Source organism: Elgaria multicarinata, chromosome 1 (assembly GCF_023053635.1).
Source record: "Elgaria multicarinata webbii isolate HBS135686 ecotype San Diego chromosome 1, rElgMul1.1.pri, whole genome shotgun sequence".
In the NCBI taxonomy this organism is placed as follows: domain Eukaryota; kingdom Metazoa; phylum Chordata; class Lepidosauria; order Squamata; family Anguidae; genus Elgaria; species Elgaria multicarinata.
In genome coordinates this window covers 187,117,581-187,134,615 of record NC_086171.1, presented here as the reverse complement: position 1 = coordinate 187,134,615, position 17,035 = coordinate 187,117,581, and the positions used below count along the sequence as shown (strand labels likewise).

Here is a 17,035-nt window from a genome sequence, read left to right as displayed (position 1 = left end):
TAAAGAAGGCTGCACAAGCAAGCTACTTGTGCCTGTAATGGGAGCTTGGTGGTGGGGAAAGAGAAATAAAGAAGTCTGTATACAGAGTTGGGTGGGAAAAAGAGCATCTTTAACCATAACTCCAGTGGCTTCATCTTACATTGAGAGAGACATGGGTCTTAATCTTCCTAACCTGGCAGCAGGAAGACACTTTGAACACTGTGTTTCTGGATAAACCTGGGAGAAGGTATGGTGATAGACAGAGGCGCAATGCAGTGAAGTCCCCATACCTTTAGCTCTTTACTTGGAGGTATAGCTGAACCCCATTCTAATTACTGGACTGGTTTAGGTTTCCCACACTCCCTGGACCCTCTTAAGGATACCATCCCAAGGGGTTATTGTGGTTGGCCAAACTTGCTCATCTCAGTACGCTAAGTCTCTATCCAAAGCAAAGTACTACCGTATTTCTTCGATTGTAAGACGCCATCAATTGTAAGACGCATGCTAATTTCAGTACCACCAACAGAAAAAAAAACCCTAAGACACACCCGCGATTCTAAGACACACCCCATTTTGAGAGATGTTTATATGGGAAAAAAGTGTGTCTTAGAATTGAAGGAATAGGGTAATTGTGATAGCAGAGACAGCAGACATGATGCAGTGTTGCCATCAAACACAAGGAACTGCTGTTTGGAAGGAGGTAATAACATGGCACTCAGTACCAGCCTGGTGCCCTCTTGCCTTGTCCTCATCCCCCAAGTACAGGGTGCAAAAGTCCTCCAGCCAACTACTGCAGTGGCCCTTCTTACATTCATGAACGTGAGTTCCTCACTTATCCAGTGTGTGTGCTCTTGATTTATTTGTTTAAAAGACTGGCAAACTGGAAGGATTCTAGATAGACAGACAGACAGACAGACAAGCAGACTGTTTAAGACTGAAGTCAATCCACCTCTGCTCTCAAGCACACTCCATGCATGCGCTGTTCGGCCACAGTGAAGCCACATAGGCCTGGCTAGTGTTCTGCCTGAACTGGGATCTAGAATATGTTCTGGAATCTTCTGTAGCATACAGGAGTTTGAGATGGATGTTAAGACATTTCTAAGCAGAAATGTTGTGAAAAGGGCTCCCTGAGAGTAGACCTTTTGAAAATCACTGGTATAGTGTTTAGTAGTATTTTGTTTTAGCAAATGTACACCGTTCAGCATATTTTCTTGTGCCTCCTATTGCTTGCAGAAGTTTCCATATAAAGAGCTGTTTTAAAATTGTGGTAGCCTGTATTCTTGGCCAAACCAGGAGGGGGCAGCTGCAAGCAGAAATGACCCCTCTTGCTGAGCTCAAGGACGTAGACAATGCAAAGATACTTCCAAATGTTTGCTACATTCTCTCTCTCTCTCTCTCTCTCTCTCTCTCTCTCTCTCTCTCTCTCTCTCTCTCTCTCTCTCTCTCACACACACACACACACACACACACACACACACACACACAGCAATAAATTTTAGTTATGTGTTACAGGAGAATTCTAGCTGGCTTTCCCCAAGTAGCGCTTCTCTTACTGGGACATCTCAATTTTCCCAATGTTTATAGTAAAGTATTTTTGTCACTGTGAAAATGTAAACCTCACATCCCACAGACTCTAGTCTATTAGTTATATCTGTAGTTTTCAAAGTTGAGGAGAGAAAAGGAATAGCAAAAGATGTTAGCTATTCCCCTTGTACCCCAATATTTAATTTTTACCTGAACTTTGACAGCTTTCCAACATCAGGATATGTATGCCTCCTAGCTTCAGTGGTAGCACCCTGTCTGTGGAATGCCCTTCCCAGAGAAGGTCACCTGGTGCTCTGTTACATTTTTTGGGGGTGCCAGGTGATTTCTCCCAGGCATTTTCATACTGTTTTTATTTTGCTGCTCCTTTTATATGCTGCATTGTTTCTCCCCGCTTCCCCTTGCTGCTGGCTTTCTCTTGGTTTTCTTATGTGCTGTTTTTATCTTTTTTTCCTTTGTATCCTCCCCCCCCCCATTTATCTGTGCACCGCCTAGAGAACTCAGGTTATTAGGCCGTCTAAAAGTGTAACACATTAATATTTTATCCCCTCAGAGTCTGGAACAAAAACTAGAAAGCGAATTCTATACTGGCTTCTTCCAGTGGGATGAGGTCCACCAGAATGATGTGTCCGGCTTGCTGAAGAGGTTCATACGGGAACTCCCCACTCCTTTGTTGACAGCGGAATACTTGCCTGCCTTCGCAGCCGTGCAAAGTGAGCCTCCAGCCAAAAACAGCAGCCCTTTGCAGCCTTAAGTTCTAGATCCTAGGCGTGCTTCCTTTTCAGATCCATCAGAGAGCCAGTATGGTGTAGTTGGATATACTGTTGGACATGCACTTGGGCAATTCCTTGCTCAGTCTTGGGCAAGTCTTTCGCTCAGCCTAAGCCTCAATTGCCCAGAGCTCTTTGGGAGAAGAATGTGATACAGATGTGATTCATAATTAGTTGTATTCTATAAATGTGTGAGCATTTTGAGGTTGTTGCAAAGGACAAAAGCATTGGTGCGGTCCTCTTACGTAGGTATTTGTGCACTGTCCATGCACTGTAGCTGTTTGAATAATCGCAGCCATTCCTATGCTTCTTGGGGGTGTTAGGCAGCATACAGTCCCCTGGGCTAAAGAAGGTTTTCTGGGCAGATGCATGTTGAGTGCTCTGTATGTGAGGCAAGGGCAAGTGTGAAACGGTGCAACTCAGCCATTCCGACAGGCAAAATGGAGTCTTAAAGAGAGGGTCTTGGGCTACAGTTTTCTTCTTCACAGGTTTAAGATGTGGATTATTCTCTCCACTACAGATATCCCAGATCTGAAACAGAGGCTGCAGGCTCTCAATCTCCTTATACTGATTTTGCCGGAACCCAACCGAAACACCCTGAAGGTAATGTGATTGTCTCCTCTATGGTGTCGGTTGTTGTGGAAATGTTGCCGTGTAGCTATCCAGAATGTTTTGAGATCTGTGCACTTCCTGTAACCATGGATCTGTGGGGAGAAGTGATAACAGAGCACATGCTTTGTGTGCTTAACTTCCCAGGTTCAGTCGCTGGCTCCTCCAGTTATAAAGACCTTGGCTACCAGGGCTGTGAAAGACTTCTGCCTTATATCTTTAAAGTTGCTGCCAATCGTAGTGAACAGTATTGGGCTAAATGGACCAGTGCCCTGACTTGGTGAAAGGCAACTTCCACATGTCCATATGATATAACTGATTAGAGGCAAAACCTCATTCAATTATTTTATTTATTTATTACATTTATATCCCGCCTTTTTTCCTCCAAGGAACCCAAGGCGGCATACATAATCCGCCTCTTCTCCATGTTATCCTCACAACAACAACCCTGTGAGGTAGGTTGGGCTGAGGGTCTGTGACTGGCCCAAAGTCACCCAGTGAGCTTACATGGCTGAGTGGGGACTAGAACCCGGATCTCCCGGCTCCAAGTCCAACACTCTAACCACTACAGCATACTTGATTAATTACATTAATCTGCCCTTAAAGGCTCTGTAACTTTGGATGCATTTCCTAAATGACCAAATCAATATTTCACAAGTACAGCCTACATACCACCATGCATTCCATTTTTTTGGATGAAGGTGCAATTTATATATTTTATTTTATTTATTCAATTTCTATACCTCCCAATAGCCGGAGTTCTGAGCTATAAATAAAATTAATCAATACAAAAAGGACATGTTCTCTTTTTTTGTGTGATAAGTATGTGCCCCAGGAGTGAATAATTGTAAAGTTATGTCTGTGTAACCCATATTTTGAAATAGTGGATTTCCTGGCAATGCTTGGAACTTACTTTCTCTCTGCAGTTTATAATTAACATCACATCTAGTTTGGCCCTCAGTTAAGAGATCCCAGTGTTCTGACAGGGCAGCATTTTAATGTGCAAAGTGATACGACATAATATTTTTAGAATGATAGTAATATTGTACAGGTAATATAATACACTAAGAGATCCTTGTGATATAGGGCGGGATATAAATGTTTTAATAAATAAATCTCCTGATAAAGCTGTTGTCTGTAAGCAGCCTTTAGTATTCACCTTCTCTGCATCCAAACTAAAACTGACTACTACTACTTCTTTGCTCGCAGCTGATGCTTGACAGTGAGAATAGTTTCCTTCCCTCTTTCAGGCCCTGTTGGAGTTTCTGAGGCTAGTGGTTACCAAGGAAAGGAAAAACAAGATGAATCTCTGGAATGTTTCCACAGTCATTGCTCCAAATCTCTTCATGCACAAGGGGTTGCCCAACAAGATCCCGGAAGGGAAGGAGAAACAGCTGGCAGAGGGTGCGGCCGACATTGTGCGGATGATGATCCATTACCAAGATTTGCTCTGGACTGTAAGTTTCCCAAGTCATTTGTAAATTGCCATTCATAAAATTCAATAAATGCATCTTGCTTTTAAACAAGAAGAATTTATTGTTTAAAATGCATGTTAGTGTAATACCTCTATTAGGCCAACCCCCCCAAAAATGCACGCTTTTGAGAACTGCAGATCTTTTATCAGGCAAGATGTTTGTGGGGAGAGGGGGGAAAGGAGAGGAAAAGTTCTACAAAGCTGGCTTGATGGTGAAGTCACAGTGTCTACATGTTTAGAGTCCCAAGATGAGGAGGGGTCTGCAGACATTCAAATTAGGATCTGCAGGTCATGTGATGGTCATGTGAAGGTTACAAGGTCAATAGTATTCACAAGTTTATGATATTCAGGCTAAAAAGCTTTCTTGGTAAGGCACAATGCAAAGGATGGTTCGGAAACAACCAGTGGGTTGCAAGTGTCCGGTGGATGCGGTTACCAGAGGTCTGGATGCCAAGTAACACAAAGGCCTAGAGGAGCTTCAATTTCTCGTCAAAGCTTAGAGCTAGGGACTGTAGTCCCGAGTAAAACAAGAGAGGAAGCTGGAAAAGATTTTAGACTTGAGAGCAAGAAGGTTTTCCTGAAATGAAGAAAGGTGGCAACTTTACTTTGGCAAGACAGGAGGAGGAAGGTGTTCACATGAAGGCTGAAAATGGAAGTAAGAAAAGGGAGCAAAGGGGGATCGGTGTTGGGCGAATTTGGTCAGAGTATCAGAAAGATACTATAGGAAGCACACAGCCAACATAGAGAGCCTTAAAAGTAAGGAGCGGGACCTTGAATATACTGTATTTCTTCGATTCTAAGACGCCATCGATTGTAAGATGCACACTAATTTCAGTACCACCAACAGAAAAAAAGCTTTGATTCTAAGAAATAATAAATGCACACGCGATTCTAAGACACACCCCATTTTTAGAGATGTTTATATGGGGAAAAAGTGCATCTTAGAATCGAAGAAATAGGGTAATAGGAGCAGGAACTCCACAGGGAAAGATGAAACTAATATTGCATAGTGGTTATTGTATCAGACTAGGACCGAGGAGATGAAGGTTCAAGTGCTCATTCAGCCATGAAGTTTGGGCCAGTCACTATCTCTCAGCTCAATCTACCACACAGTGTTGTTAGGATAAAATGGTGGGGGAATGGAGAGTCACGTACACCACCTTCAGCTCTTTGGCAGAAAGGTGGGATATAAAATAAATAGTAGGTTAGTACATTTGTGCTTAGAAGTAGGTTGGTACATAAACTATTAAACTTAACTTAGTGGAAAATTGATCAAAGCCATTTTGTCAGCTACTGCTACCCACCCCAAGGATTTTCCTTCTCTGTTTGTTTACTTATTTTAGAATATTATACACTTCCCATTTTAAAATTCCCAAGTGATTTATTGCAAGTTATAAAACAATGCTTCATTATAAGAACGCAACAACAAAAGTTCATTGTTGAGAAAACCAGGGTAAGCAAGTAAGTTTTTAATAATGGCCCGAAAGCACATGATGGTCGATGCCTGACATATTGAATAGGGGTGTTCATTCCCAAAGGAGGGGGCCACCACAGAGAAGGCCTGTTGCCGTGTTGCTGCCTGATGGGATTCTGCAGGATGTGGCACAGACAGCAAGGTCTTACCTGAGGATCATAGCGGTCTAATGGGTCTATATAGGGCGAGATCTTTCTGGTAACCCGGTCTTAAATTGTTCAGGGCTTTATATGTCAATAATAATAATAATGATAATAATAGTAATGCCTTGAACTTGACTCAGTAGGAAACTGGCAGGAAGTATAGCTCTTTCATAACAGGTGTTAGGTACGCATGGCACAGCACTCCCTTCCACAGCCTCTCCGCAGCATTCTGCACTAGCAACATCTTCTGAACCAGCCTCAAGGGCAGCCCCACCCAGAGACCATTACAGTAGTTCAGTCTCGAGGTTACCCATGCGGAGTTCAGAACCAACCTGTCTTTTCTTACTCCTAGGTCGATATACTTTCAGAATTTTTGTGATGTTAGTAAATAGTGTGTCACAACTGTCACCCCTCTGCCTTTCTCTCCCTCTCCCTCCCCCCCTTTTTACATTTATTTTAGGTTGCGTCTTTCTTGGTAACTCAAGTGAGAAAAATGAATGAGAGCAACAGCAGGAGGTACCAGTTCTACGACAGGAGGATCAAAAACCTGTTAAGGAAGATTCACGTGGATAAGGAAAAGACAGAGAAGAACCACGGCGAAGTGAGTGAAATTCTCCTTGCCCACCACCCATATTGTTGGCCGTCACATTTGCCCAGGCCGATGTGTGATCACTTTTGGGTGCATGGAAACAGCAAGAAAATCCTGCCCGTGCGGACATGTAATTTGCTGACCAGCATTTGTTTGTGATGGACAGGGAACAGGCAAAGGTAGAATTTTCACAGACTTTGTGTGCAGCTACCGTGTGGCCATGGATGGATCCTAATGGAGTATGCAAGGAACTGTATTTATGCATAGGTGTACACACAAACACACACAAATGAAAACCATGAGAACAAGTTCACCTCACGGCTCATCAACACTGCAGCTTAGCGACAAACATTTCTTAAATGTTCCAATGATGTTGAGCTGTGCCGCCATCTGAGGTGGCCTTTCAGATGTTTTGAGCTGAATAGTCTCACTCCAAAGCTCAGCCATTTATTCTCTGGGCTGCCTTAGACAAGCCACTAATTTTCTCCCACCAATCTACACAATAAATGTCGACCTTACATGAGTGTTGTGAAAGAATTTTGGAGGTGATGTAGAGCACTTTGCCTGCACAGTACTTAATTTGAGGTGCCTTCTAAATGGTACCATCCATTAACTGCAGGGACTTCATAATTATCCTTGCCCTTTCTACGGCCTCTGACACCTTTACCACATTGCTGATCTTGTGCTGGAACATAGGACTATAGGAAGCTGCCTTATACTGAGTCAGACTATCGGTCCATCTAGCCCAGTATTGTTGGTATGGACTGGCAGTAGCTCTCCAGAATTTCAGGCTGGAATTCTTCCAGCCTTACCTGGAGATGTTCTCCTGCATGCAAAGGAGGGGCTCTACTACTGAGCCATGGTCCCTCATAAAACTATATCTTTATAAAATCGTGCATCAGAAAAGAGCCGCATATTGTGAGCTCTGTGTAGGAGGGGAGTTAACCTTGGGTGTACTCACCTTCTTTTAATTCTTCATAGCTCCAGGTTTGAAGGAAGCCTCAGCAAAGTACCACCTGGAAAGCCCCTTCCTAAGGAGGGGGCTGCCTATGACATAGGAGGGAGCCTCAGCCCCGGAAGGCTTACCAGGTGGTAGCGGCACCAGACACAATGCTTCGGATCTCTAATCGGCACCACAAAGCTGGGTCTGAAACAGCTGTTTGAATTCCCTAAACTTTCCCGAAACAGTGCTACATTGGGGTCATTAGGGGAGATTTTAAATGGTGGCTTTCAGACTCTGCACTGAGCACATCACTGGAAAAACTATTTGCGGACCCAGGATAGATGTCAGCGGTGAGCTCTGCTGGGCTGCTGGTGCCTTGGCAGCTGTCTGACAGCTTTGAACAAACATGTATGGTAATAGCCAGTTGTGTATTGGAATAGAACAATGATAATAGATGAAAACACCATTTTGAGACTGAAACAGGCCTTCCGAAAGATGCCACTGCAGCAGTTGCAGGATGAGGTCAGTCGCAGACAGGGCCAGCCCTACTATTAGGTAGAGTGAGGTGGTCGCCTCAGGTGGCAGATTCTGGGAGGTGGTGGAAGAGAAAGCTGTGCACCATGGGGCCTACGCTGTGCCCCAAAAGCTAGCCTGCTGCCTACAAGTGCAGCGGAGGACACTTTCTCATAGCTAGCTTTAAAGTTTCAACTGGCAATCCAGTCAGCTTTTGTACATGGACTGAGGAGGGATCACAGTTCTTTACCTTGGGTAACGAAATCTTGGGCTGACCCTGGTGGCAGAAGAGGAGATCAACTTGGTCTCTCCTAGCTTGTATTTTTTAACACTTTCCCTCTTTTGTTCTGTATCTATCTACTTGTAAATTGGTACTTGGATCAATCGTGAAAAGGAAGTCCTTTTTTCTTCTCCTGGTGTCTGTTCTGTGTGAACCTTTTCAGGACTTAGATGACCCGTCACGAGTCTTTGAGGGGACTGAATTTTAGCAGCCAGCCTTTGAAGCTTCCGACAAGCTGCTTGGATAAAATTAAAATCTGTTGTTCTATTTTCTGTGATGACTGATTGTGAGAATTTCTCCTTGAAACAAGAATTTTTCCCCACATAAACACCAGGGGGCGCTCACGCTTACTCTGTTTATCTATTCTAGTCCAACGCTACCACTTTGGTAGTGATTTAATCTTCATTGCTTTGCGTCAGTCCCATCCTTTGCCATCACTGCCTAGTCTGATGGAGGTGGGCATACATAGCAACAGTTACTTGGAGGCGAGAATCGTTTCCAAGCAGACTGCCAGACTGCTTTCTTACGACTTTGTTTGTTTGTTTGTGCATGTATTTTGATGTTCTTACCTGTGTATCCCTTCTCCTGCGCCCTTCCCCATTCTGCCTCCTCTATCTTTCAGCCTTCCAAAACAGTGAAAGTCCAGGCGTCCCTGTTCCTAAAGGATTCTCTGGAAGTTCACTTAACCAATGGAACCAAAGCTGCCGATGTCCTGAGGCAGTTCCAGAAGAACCTCTGTCAGAATGGCTGGAATATTGTCAACACAGTCAATTTGTTCAAATGGTAACAGCCCTTTCACACTTTGTCTAGCTATAAGCAATTAGAATTTGGAGTCAGTGAGACCAGCGGAATTTAATAGAGGCCGTTTTCACATGAGGTACTTCAATCCGTATTTACATTTTCCATGTCTGGAAAATGTGTGCCTGGTGGCCTCCAGAAGTTTTTGGCTTCAGCAGGCATGGGCAGTGGTCAGGAGTGCTGGGAGGTGTAGTCCAAAACATCTGCTAGGCTGAAATAGACATTCTTGGGTTTTTAAAAAAGATGGTTCTTGTTTTCTATCCTAAATTAACAGTAATCACACATGCTGCCAATAGTGTAAGAGAGTCCCAAACTAGCTTAAGTGTGGTGTGTGCCCTAAATGTAGCTTTTTAACAATCATTAACAAGAGTGAGTAGCAAATTAAACTTCCTGCAGGAATTTTCTACAACTGAAAACAAATTCATAACATTTTAGGGATTGTATAATCAACAGTAGCCTTCCTGCACATGTTGGCTTGCAATTGAACTTGATTTGGCAAGTGATGTCTTGCTTTTGTGGGCTTCCTGTGGCTATCATGCTGGCTGCTGGGCAAACAGAAAGCTGGACTAGTCCCACCTTTGACCTGATCCAGCAGAGCTCTTGCTATATTCTCCTGAATATCGATACTGACTTTTTGGTGTGGTGATATGTTCTGGTACTCAGTATCTAGGGACCAGAGCACTGGTCCTACCTTGAGGGAGAAGGAAGAGACTAGAACAAACCAAGCTGATACTCTTCCCTTGGATTGCTACCCTTGAAAATGTTCTTCTGGCAAACTGCTCCCCCCACAAATAAAAATAAATACTGAAGAGGAAAAATATTTCTCAGAAATGCCTCCGCTGAAATCATCTTAAGTCCATATTGAACTTAAAGGCATCTTTGCATTTAATGTGCTGGTTTTTGAAATGCAAATTGCATCCAGTGCATTGTGTGGGTGGGTTTAGACCAAGCATGAATTTAGCCCATTCCTCTCCCAGCTGCAGTGCTGAGAAAAGCCACTCTTCTGAAGCTGATATTTACACTGGGAGGAGATCCTCTCCCTACTGACACAATTGACCTGCTTGCCAGATGACTGAAGTATATAGTTGAAGACTGAGCTGATGGTGATTGGCCAAGGTCAGCGGCTGGCAGATTTGAGGCAGGAGCTCGTAGATCTGCCTATTTCAGGAATCCGATCAAGGATTGTGACTGAGGCGCGGGACCTGGGTGTTATTCTTGACCAGTCCCTAACTATGTCATCACAGGTGGGGGCCGTGGATCGGAGTTGCTTTTATCAACTCCATGTGCTCCGCCAAGTTCGCCCCTTTCTGTCAGAGGCTGATCTTACCACCACAGTCCAGGCCCTGGTTCTTTCCAGACTGGACTATTGCAATCTGTTGTATACAGGGCTTCCCTTGAAGCAAATCCAACGCCTACAAGCTGTACAAAATGCAGCAGCCAGGTTGGTCAAGGGGCTCCCGAAGTGGTCTTCTATCACTTTGGTGCTTCAAGAGCTCCATTGGCTGCCAGTGGCTGCTAGGGTGCAACACAAGGTTTTGTCGACCATGTATAAAGCCCTGCATTGCTTGGGTCCTGGATACCTGAGCACTCGCCTTTCTCCTGTGTCTCACCATTGGCAGACTCGCTCTCAGGAGCAGGGCGCCCTGATGGTCCCCCGCTACAAATTGGAATGTGCCGGGGCCAGGGCTTTTTCAGTGGCTGGTCCCCGGTTATGGAACAATATGCCACTGGAGATTAGACAGGCTCCCACTTTCAATTGCTTCAAATGCCTTTATAAGGCGTTTTTATTTTCACAAGAGTCTGGGGAGGGGGTGGTTTAAATTGGGGTTTTTAATGGTTTGAGGGTGAGGGTTTTAATGGAATTGTTTTAATGTGGGTTGAGGGTTTTAATGGAACTGTTTTATATGTTATTGTAAAGCACCTCGATGCCAGAAATGGTAAGACGGAGCTATAAAAAAGCTTTAAATAAATAAATAAATAAATAAGTAACTAGGGATGTATGGATTTTGTTAAGTCCATTCTGGCTATGCTTCGTGGATTGTCAGGCGTCTTTCATTCCGTTGCCCACTCAGTGATGGAATTGGACTTCTTTTGTAGGAGAATTTCATTCTAGTTGCGATAATTCACATGTGCACTGATGCGCACTTATGCAGGTGCACAAATTCGCTAATCTGCATTAACTAATGTGCATTAGCGCTAAGTGGCATGTTAATGCAAATTTTTACAAATCTCTCCAAAAGTATGTGAATTTCCATAGATTTCCTGAAAAGTTAAAAAAAAAAGGGGGGGCGCAAGTCCACAGAATCAGCATGACTTGGAAAAAGTTGGTCCACTGTGGAATCTGTGGTTACATCGGAATCTCTAGGTCGGATACCTAGAATTCTGAATCCATTACGGATTTTTCCAACATCCCTAGTTTTAACCTTATAGTGTCTGAAGTTCCCATGAACCTTGTGGACCAAGACCCAGAAAATGGTCTGAATGCTGCAAGGCCATGTGGGAACCATCTTCAGGCAGTCCTGAGCTCCTTGAAGAAAAAGTGGGAATAAGTGTAATAAATAAAAGACCAATTACATCATGGTCACAGTTTATGACTATGACCCGAATCTGAGTTTGACTTATAAAATCTCCTTGGGCAATTTGTATTATTGTCTGCATCTGTTAGTATGTTCTTGCTTCTTTCAGTAAAGTGAACCGCCCAGGGAACTTTGGCTATTGGACAGTATAAAAATGCAATAAAATAAAGAAATAAATGAAGTACAGATCTGAACAGCGGAAGGTGAAAAATGAAGGGGACTCTTGGGCATGTCACAGTGGATTTGAGGCATTAGCCTTTAATACTCTATTAACAACAACCATCTCCACTTGAGGATGCTGCAGTTTTTCCTTAACACATTCAAGCATCTCCTGAATTGGCTGTTGAGTCAAGCTGAATGTTGTCGATAGACATTGATTTTTCCCCCTTTAGCCTTTTTGTTTTCTTCTTGAGAAACATGTCCTTTGCCAGGACTAGAATATCTACACCACATACATAAACTAACAGTCATTCCCTCACCCCGGGGAACCCTGGGCATCAGAGCATTGTAAGAGTCTCTGAAAGAGTGTTCTGGGCAAGCTACAGTTCCCAGGATTCTTTGGAGGAAGCTATGACAGTTAATCTGGTATAAATCAATCATCATTTACACATTATTAAAAACATCAACCATAACATGGCACAACACGCACAGTGCATAGGATTGCTCTTTCAGTCTCTCTATTAGGAAGGACCATTAGCTTATTTTCCATTCCTATTCATAGTGGGCATTATCCAGTGTTAGGAATCCACCAGCTCTAAATACGACTTGTGGTGCAATAAGACGCCCAGGAAACTAGCTGAAAAATCCACTTCCAGAACAGGACAGGTCAGCAGAGTTCGTTTCCTGACTTGTCCCATTCTGAAAGTGGTAGTTTGGGCTAGTTTCCTGGGTTGCGCTAGTAAGCACTACTTTCTCGTTTAGCTAGCAGTTCTTCCAGTTCTTCCATCATCATCATTGGATACTGCCCAATGACTTTACCAAAGCCTCTTAAAAGGCTGCTTGCCAGAGTTTTACTGATCTGTATGTCCTATACCTTTTTCCATGAGCTGACCTTTCTAAATTCAGACCTTTAAATCTAGAGTAATACAATGTTTGGTTGCCTTCCTTTTGGAATTGATTGTAACAGAGTTGTTCTGTTTGTTCATTTCCCCCCCCCCCCCCCAGTAATGGTTCGATGGATTCGATGAACCTGTTCCTTTATGAAGTTGGCGGCAACATAAGTATGTACATTTGAAATGCTAGCATTTTATTTGTAATTGTGGGGAGTGTGGGTTGACAGGTGAGGTTGGGCAGCAAGGACAGGAGCTGCTATAGAAATGAATTGAACAACTAGGAATGAGCATGCCAAGGCCTTGCAGGGCCAGAAGGCAGTGCTGACCTTCCTGATGGCCTTTCCACACAGTCAAACCAAGCTTGCCCCAATCACATTCCGATTCTTGATCATTTGCAAGTATCTTTTTTTCATTGATGCAATAGCACAGTACCCCAACTATGACTGATAAGTGGGAAGATAGCCTTGCTGAGTAATAGCAGTGCTGCACTTTTCCTTCTTTCTTCCTCATTTTATATCTTTTTTCCCCCGCTGGACCATTTCTTTTTCTTTTTCCTTGTCATCACTTGCAGGCCAGACAAGATAGGAGAGATGTTTTCCAAAGCCTGGATGCTATTAGGGAGTTTATTAAATCATTTGAAATGAATGGAGACATTACTAGATACAGGATAGGTTAGTAGGTTTACAACTTCTGGACTAATGTTTTGAAAAATGCTTTTCTCCTCTCAACCAGGTGAGCATTGCCTGGATCCAGACACATATCTCTTAGACCTTTATCATGTGAACCCCCATGCAGAATGGATTATAAGGCCAAATCCATCTTTTCCAAGAACGTTCTAAGAAGATGGCCAGGAGTAAAAGCATCCAGCCACAGATTCTATTAAAACAAAAACTTTTTTTTTAATGGACCAACAGGTTGTGGTGAAAGTAGCAATTCGTTTTTCAAAGTTAGTATGAACTTGTAGCCAAGGGAAGAAGAGAAGGGTACATATGCCTGTATTAATGCTTGTAGTAAAGGAATTCCAACAAGAGCTGCTGAGGAAGGAAAGATTAAAAAAACAAAAAGAGTCACATCCTTGAACGAACTGATGGTGATCATCTGGCTTGGAGGTTTGATTCATTTCTTGGAGTCACTTAAGTCCTCACATTGGAGAAAGGAGACACCAGAGTCTCAAGGTGCTGCAGTTGGTTAACAGCTGGTGATATTCATAATGTGAAACATCATATTTGGATTTAAGCTTCTGGATGGATGTGGTGTGTTGTTTTTAATTGTTTTGCTTTGGGAAGGCTTAATTGATAACCAAATCGCCCAGGTTGTAGAGAGAGAGAGAGAGAGAGAGAGAAAACTATATTTGAAGTTCTGTTTTCAGAATACTGTTATCCAAGCACAGTGGAGGTGAAATATTAACTATGCACAACTGTAGGTGTAGAATGCCTCCTATGATGCATTTGAACATTGCAATTCAATACATAAGAGTGTATTTGTTCATGTGCACAGTTCTGCTGTGATTTTTATTTTTTTTGGTCTTTTTTTTAAAAAAAGCAATATGTTCCAAGTACACCTTCCTACTTGGCTGCGCTAAACCACCTCAGTATTACTCTTTTAATGAAACGTCTCTGATTTTCAAATTGGATTTTGTATCCCTATCTGGTTGTAATATTTTCCCCCAGCTTAAAGAAATGCCAGGTAGAGACTTTTCTTCCGTCTCCATACCCTTAAGTCGTTTGTTATGTCCAAGACAATCCATGAACACCTGAGCCATATGATGTTTTAGTCAATGTCTATTGTTTCTTTGATACCCGCATTTTTAATAGTATGTTTATAGGGGTAGTTACCAAAAGCCTGTTGAATTTGGCTAGGTTGTTCTGAAGAATATTATCATCTGTAATGCCCTTCCCTCTGGTATCCTAAACTTTTTATTTTCTGTTTTTTAAAAGTCAAAATAACAACCTAAACTTGCAAAGGATTTTTCAAAAGTGGTAGTTTTAGGTACCTTTGTTTGAGGTTCCCACTTAAGGGGAGTGGTATTATTTTTGAGAAGTTAGTAACAGAGCCATTTTAAAAACAGTGTGTCATGTTGCCCCACTGGTGGACTTGGGAAAGCTACCCTCTTTTGAAAATAGTGTCTAAGCCAAAGATCACAGCTAGTATTATCAGAAGAACAAATTAAACACGAACAAACTGAGTATGTACTGCAGGAAGTTTCCCCTCCTTTGAACATAAAAAGATGTAGAAGAACGCATTTTTGTTAGCATAAGAAAGGAATCCAAGCTCAAGGAGTCTGACTACACATTCAATGCAAACTCATGTATTACAGCTGCAGCACCCCTTTTTTGGGGGTGGGGGGAATTACCTTTGAATTACCTCGCAACCATTCCTTTGTAACTTCAGGACTTGCTGGGCAGTGATGCAAAGGTACTTCTCCAAACCTGGGCTGTTTTTAATTAGAGGGTAGAACACAGATATTGCACAAACATGTGGCTACTGCTAAAAATGTCCACTGCATATGAACGTCCCCTTTTTATTGTCTAGCAGTACTTGCCATCAGGTCCTGGTAATGTTTTAGTGTTTCCTTCCTCCTTACCAGTTATAGTCAATGTGGGGAGTGGAGGGTTTGAAGAGTGGTAAGTTCTGTTAGGCCTTACACAGGGAGGCAGGGGATGGATGGACAGGACATTTCACTTAGATGTTTTCAGCAGCAGCTGCTACTACTTTTAACCTAGTGCTGTCCAGACTGAAGGAAGAATACCTCACTCTACAGCATATCATTTTTCTGCTTTGCATTTCCTGTTCTCCATATGCTTCTACTGAAGAAATGATAGATACAGGAATTCTGGATGTTCTAGAAAAGTACAATTAGAATTCAGGGAAAGTATTAATGAACCACACAGGATGGATGAATGAGATATTTATGCAGATGGGAATATCTATGTTTCAAAGCCTAGCTGGAAATCAGAGTCAACATAGTCGTCCGCAAAACCTCTGAAATACATAAGGAGAGTTTTTTTTCTAGATACACTGTACAAAATTAATACATGTCAGTGCATCTACGACCAAGGACTGCATATAGAAGTTGCCATTTTGGAGCATACAGGTTTGCCAACACAGCTTTGATCCAGTGTGAGAGGCAGTACAAGGTGCCCAGAGTAAGTAGTGTTGGGTAAAAGGTGTTGGTTTGGGTAATTATGAACAGCCCAAAGTATAGTAGGGACTAATTTCTACTTTTAAGTATGAGGGCTGTATTTTTCTGCCAACAAATTTCAGATTTGTACTTAGGGTCAATCTAAATTAAAAGCATGGGAATGAAAAGAAATGACTTAAGATTCCTCAAATGCTAATAAATCAATGTGACATAAGCATTGTGGGAAATGCATCTTGAGACAAATGGACTGTAGTTGTAACATATGAGGAAAACATGTAACCCCAACTCTTTCCATAATATTGATGTTCTTTGAATGATGTCCGCGTTTCTTGTCTTGTCTCGTTAACAGCAGTTAAAGCAGTGAGACATTAAATGTAAAGCTCACTTGTTCATTTTTTTTAACAATGGTTTATATTAATATTTTAATGCTGTATTTAAAACAGTTAATCAATAAAGAATTAGACATATTTCCAAAACATCGCCCCTCCTGACTCATACTGCATTGTGTCAATTGCTGGATTTCTTTTTTCCTGTAAAATAAATAAATAAATAAATAAATGGTTTTGCTGAATCTCTAATGGAAGAAACAATGGTTTTGAACTATATGAAGGAGGAGTATAACCACAGTAGATTAGCTTGAATAGCAAAGGCAGTTAGGAAGCAAAATCTTTAAAAAGGTACAACAAGGAATTGGAAAAAAAAAGTTTTCTGGTCTCAACCAACAGATTTAGAAGAACAGTCCAGAAAGCAGATGAATGAGCTCTGTGAAGACAGGGCAAAGATGGCTGCAGTCCTGTTGCTAAGACTGGAACCTCCTTGTTGGGAGAGTTCTCAAGAACAACTTTTTAAAACAGCTGGCTAGGCGCTTTCCCAGAAAACTTCACCTGGGTTGTCATCAGTGCAGCCAAACCCTCAAGGTTGGGACTAATTCGTAGAGATGGTGCCAACTGACTTCAGCTGTGGGAAAAGCAGCCTGCTTGGAAAGGCTCCCTACTGGGTGAGGGGAAACCAGAGGCCAGAGAGAAGGCTCTGGATTGGTTGGCATGGGTCACGGTACCTGCTGGCCCGAAGGGGATAAATGAGATGGTAACTGGGAGTGGGTCACCTTCCATGGAACCGAACGCAAGTGGAAGTCGGGAGATTCCTTTCAA

General features: G+C 42.6%; 1 protein-coding gene across 1 annotated transcript in view; it reads left to right on the top strand.

The window, feature by feature from the left end:
* Positions 1-13,978, top strand: part of ARHGAP40 (Rho GTPase activating protein 40) — a 45,178-nt gene extending 31,200 nt beyond the window's left edge. Inside the window, exons 9-15 of the mRNA XM_063120052.1 lie at positions 2,075-2,234; positions 2,812-2,894; positions 4,151-4,357; positions 6,452-6,592; positions 8,939-9,099; positions 12,855-12,910; positions 13,475-13,978. Coding sequence (XP_062976122.1) covers positions 2,075-2,234; positions 2,812-2,894; positions 4,151-4,357; positions 6,452-6,592; positions 8,939-9,099; positions 12,855-12,910; positions 13,475-13,581 — 915 coding nt within the window. The 3' untranslated portion in view covers positions 13,582-13,978. The remainder of the gene's footprint in view (positions 1-2,074; positions 2,235-2,811; positions 2,895-4,150; positions 4,358-6,451; positions 6,593-8,938; positions 9,100-12,854; positions 12,911-13,474) is intronic.
* Positions 13,979-17,035: the final 3,057 nt, after the last annotated feature.